The 4,606-nt window shown below is 35.3% G+C and overlaps 1 protein-coding gene across 1 annotated transcript in view; it reads right to left on the reverse strand.

The window, feature by feature from the left end:
- LOC107702400 (neuronal acetylcholine receptor subunit beta-2-like) overlaps positions 1 to 4,606 on the reverse strand; it is an 18,053-nt gene that overhangs the window by 5,737 nt on the left and 7,710 nt on the right. Inside the window, exons 2-4 of the mRNA XM_016504718.1 lie at positions 2,391 to 2,536; positions 1,062 to 1,106; positions 690 to 799 (exon numbers count right to left, since the gene is read on the reverse strand). Coding sequence (XP_016360204.1) covers positions 690 to 799; positions 1,062 to 1,106; positions 2,391 to 2,536 — 301 coding nt within the window. The remainder of the gene's footprint in view (positions 1 to 689; positions 800 to 1,061; positions 1,107 to 2,390; positions 2,537 to 4,606) is intronic.

The following is a 4,606-nucleotide window of genomic DNA, read 5'->3' on the forward strand; positions in this document are numbered from 1 at the left end:
ATATAGTTTATAATAATATATTTTTAGCAAATATAAATAAAATAAATTTCTAAAAAATAAAAAATTCTTGATTTTGTGGTGTGATCTGTGAAAATAAACATCTGAACCACTCAACCAATAGAAAATCATAGTCATATTATGCTCATATTGTCATTCACAATTATGGGGTCAGTACTATTATCAGTATTTTATTTTTAGAAATTAATACTTTTATTACTTTTAAAGAAATCAATTTCACTTTTAAATATTAATTTCACTAATAAATTATTTTTTACGTAGAAATTGATTAAAAAAAAGTGACAGTTTTTTCTATTCATCAAAGAATCCTAGGAAAAATGATGGTTTTCACAAAAATAATAATAAACATAATTGTTTTCAGAATGATTTAGAATGATTTCTGAAGATCATGTGACACTGAAGACTGGAATAATGATGCTGAAAATTCAGCTTTGATCACAGGAACAAATTACATTTTACAATATATTCACAGTTATTTTAATTTGAAATATTATTTCACAATATTACTGATTTTTCTGTATTTTTGATCAAATAAATGCAGCCTTGGTGAGCAGAAGAGACCTTCAAAATAAATTAAAACTCTTACTGAGCCCAAACTTTTGAATAGAAGTCTATAGACAGTGTATATGTGCTACTGGTATATAAATGTACTGGTCACAGTTATGGCATACTTGTTATAGAGTACTATATCAGGAAGCCAGATGTGCTGCGATGGAATTCGTAGTTTTTTGATGCCCTCGTACTCATTCGGGTCCCACACCAGTCTGTAGTCATTCCACTCCTACAGAGAGAGAAAAATGTGGTTAAAACTGTTCAAATTGGGTGAGCCGATGTACCAGAATTGATACCAAACACATTAAATGCATTCACTTGGTTAAACAGGATTTTCCATTACTTTTCGAAATTACCTAAAAGTGAACTATAACTGAATTACAACTCAAATCTGCGGCACGCAGTGAGTGCACTCATGTGTTTGACAGCTGATTTGACTGTGTTTTATAACACTATCCAGATGAGTGCGCAGGCATAGCAGGTGAGCTTACCTGAGTCAGCCACACATTTGTCGTCATGATTTGTTCCCTCTCATTCTATAAAAAGAGCAGAGCATTGCATGTAACAGCGAAAAGTGAAGAGAAAATAATTGGGCGGAGTGACAGGGATATGATGAGATCAGGACATGACACAATCCAGACTCTAACCTGCATCGCCCGTGTGAGCACTAACACTGAGTCCTATCCGGAAAAGACATGACAGGGTTACAGCGTCTCTGTCCTCACTGACAGTGAAAGTCAGTCTGAATTTGCTGTTTAATATACAGCTGTGTGAAGCACAGATTTGAACAAATGAGATTCTGCAGAGGGCGGGGCTACCCAGTGCAACAGGACAAAAATAGTAAGAGATTGTTTTGTCGCTTGTCACTGTGTGGCACTGCGCCTGGTTAGAACAGAGCGTCAATGGGATTTTACCTGTCAGTGCGAATGTACCTTAAGTCTCTAATGTGTCACGGGTATGTTACTGCTGCACCACAGCTCAATCGTGTGCTTGTGACATGAACATTAAATGCACCATTTCTACAAACACACACAATTGCATGCAAAATGCCTTAAATATTAATTATTTAAATATCAAATATTTTAACTTTATTTAAATATTAGCTATAAAGTTTAAGTCAGAAAAGAAACTGATATTTTTATTCAGCATTAAATTGATCAAAAATGATATCCATGATGTTACAAAAGATTTCTATTTCAAATACAAGCTGTGCTTCAAACTTTCTGTTCATCAAAGAATTCTGAGGGAAAAAATACGCTTTCTCCACCTCATTAATTAATGTTTCTTGAGCAGCAAATCAGCATGTTAGAATGATTTCTGAAGGATCATGTGACACTGAAGACTGGAGTAATGATGCTGAAAACTCAGCTTTGACATTACAAAAAAAAATTCTAAATGTAAAGTAGAAAATAGTTATTTAAAATTGTAATAATATTTCACAATAGTACTGCTTCTTATCAAATAAATGCAGCCTTGTTAAACATAAGAATCTTCTTTCAAAAACATTTTTAAAAATGTACTGACTCCAAACTTTTAAACAGAAATGTATCTAACATTTAAGACATTTAGCAGACACTCTTACCCAGAGTCACTTACAAAAAGTTTCATATACAGCATATGTTAGGTCATGAGTTCATATATATTTATGATGCTGATATCACACATATATTTTAATAAATCACACAAGGCAGGTGTGTTTGTTTAGGGTTGGAGCAAAACTCTGCGAAACCTTGAGGTTTTGACCTTGAGGGTCAGAGCTGCCCACCTCTGCTCTAAAATTTGGTGTTTGCTGTGTGTGTGTGTATATGAGACAAACTTACCACACTAATGAGCTGTGCAAGAGAGACTTTGATGCCAATAGTGACCTGCTGACTCTTATTGACCGCAGGACGGATAAGTTTATTGTAACGCTCAGGACCAAGCAGAAAATCTACCAGCCTCTCCTCAGCATCAGCAGAAAGAGACCCTAAAATACACAAACACACACAATACATGGTAACTGCCTTTTTGTCTATTAAAGGTGTCATATAATCTATCTATCTATCTATATTTATGTGTGTGTGTGTGTGTGTGTGTGTATATATATATTATATTATATCAAAAACATTTCAGTGCAGTACTGTATGTTGGCTAGAACATTTTAAAAAAGTATTTTTGTGACTTTTTTGTGGGGAAAAAAAACTTTTTTTTGACAATGTGACTTTTTTGTGATCAATGTGACTGTGCTGATGGATTTTTGGCATAGAGACATAGGATTTTGATTTTTGATTTTGATTTACTTGATCAAAGATGTTGTAAAACTAAAAACAGGTCATTCTGAAATCCTTGGATTTCTTACATTTGACTTCAACAGTCTGAGCTGCACATTTCAGAGCAGATTGTGTTAACTTCATTTATAAATTACTATAAATAAACTAAATTATGACTGCTTTGCCAAACAATTAAAAATAAAATAAATAATAATAATAATAATAGGAAGAAGAATTAGTGGATCACATGGGGGGGGGTTTAACATTAAAATAGTGTAGAAACAATTTTCACTCAGAAAGAAAAAATGGCAAGCAACAGATTGTTTTAAATGTGAAATTTTGAAGATGAAACTGACAATTTTCTGGTAAAACATACTCCAATAATCTTGTCTGATATGATCCCTTCTAGACTGTTCTAGCTTTGCATCTAGTGTCTGTTTACCAAAACCTTTTAAAATTGTCTTTAAATGTCAAATGATCATCGAAAGACATTAAAGTCACAAAGCAGTGCCATCTCCTACAGTTTTTTATAGTTCTTATAGAGTTTTTGAGAAAATCATGAAAAGGTCAGAAGTGTCTGCTAAGCTGCATGTAATCTGCTTTCACTGCAGAGCAAAAATAAACAAACATGTCAGAATCATTTTTCTCTGCATCTTATCCCATCATAACTCATAAGCCCACCAATGCTGTGGAGGGGGTGTGCCAATGACATGACAAAACAATGGCTTGCCAAGCCGGTAGCAACACACACACACACACACACACACACTTGCCATTTCCTCCCCACTGCATGTGGGATAAGATCTCCAGTGACTGCACTCCTCCTCTCAAAACAGAATACTGACACACACACACCTAGTTTCCGTCATGAATCCAAGGTTGTGTCAGACTCAGTTGGTATGATCTGTTCCGCACAGGAAGACACACACACCTTTGAGCTTCTGTGGCTATGCTGAGCCTTAGCCATTTTGCATGGCTTGTCCCTTTAAGCAAAGCAAGGTCTTGATCCACTTCACATCAGTTTATGTGTGTGTTTGTGTGTAACTCAGTCCTCAAGGATGTTTTACCCATGCAAAAGCCTCTGGAAAGACAATCAGTGTGTGACTATATGTGTGTCTGACAAAATACCTCTAATCTCAGACCCATCTGTGTGTGACCACCATTTCTAGCTTAATGCTTTATCAGACAGACGAAACATCTGCAGCAGCATCTGACTCTAATATCCATTTGATTGATTTGATCTATTTGCCATTCTTTCAATGTCTATATGAGCTGCAGTGGATTCAAATGCAGTAATAGACAGTACCAAAATTATGAGAATGTTTATAAATAAACAAGAATTTCATATTTTACATTTTAGACACAATATGAGTGTGTTTACATGCACGTTCTTAAGCCGATTATGCTTAATAAGCCGACAATGCACGTGGTCATGTAAAAGTAACCTGTAACCTGTTTTCTTTTATCAGAGTAAGGTCATAAACAGCATAAGCATAAACCAGTCGACACAGGTAGTTTTTTGCCTTTTACAGATTGTGCGCGTCATGTAAACGCATTAACCTGCTTTCTGTCGGCTTATTGAAGTGCGCATGTGTAATACCTGACAGGAACACATTGTTAGTGCAGATTTAAGCGATTCCAGGCAGAGTGAGAGTTTTGCAGTAAAGAAAGAAGCAAATATTTTACAAGCACAGACTCTTTCATGACCCAGAAAATGATCAAAATGTGTTCTCATGTCCAGTGCTGGACTGGGACAAAAAAATCGGCCCTGGCATTTTTTGGTCCAG

This window comes from Sinocyclocheilus anshuiensis, unplaced genomic scaffold (assembly GCF_001515605.1).
Source record: "Sinocyclocheilus anshuiensis isolate Anshui unplaced genomic scaffold, SAMN03320099.WGS_v1.1 scaffold86, whole genome shotgun sequence".
Classification (NCBI taxonomy): domain Eukaryota; kingdom Metazoa; phylum Chordata; class Actinopteri; order Cypriniformes; family Cyprinidae; genus Sinocyclocheilus; species Sinocyclocheilus anshuiensis.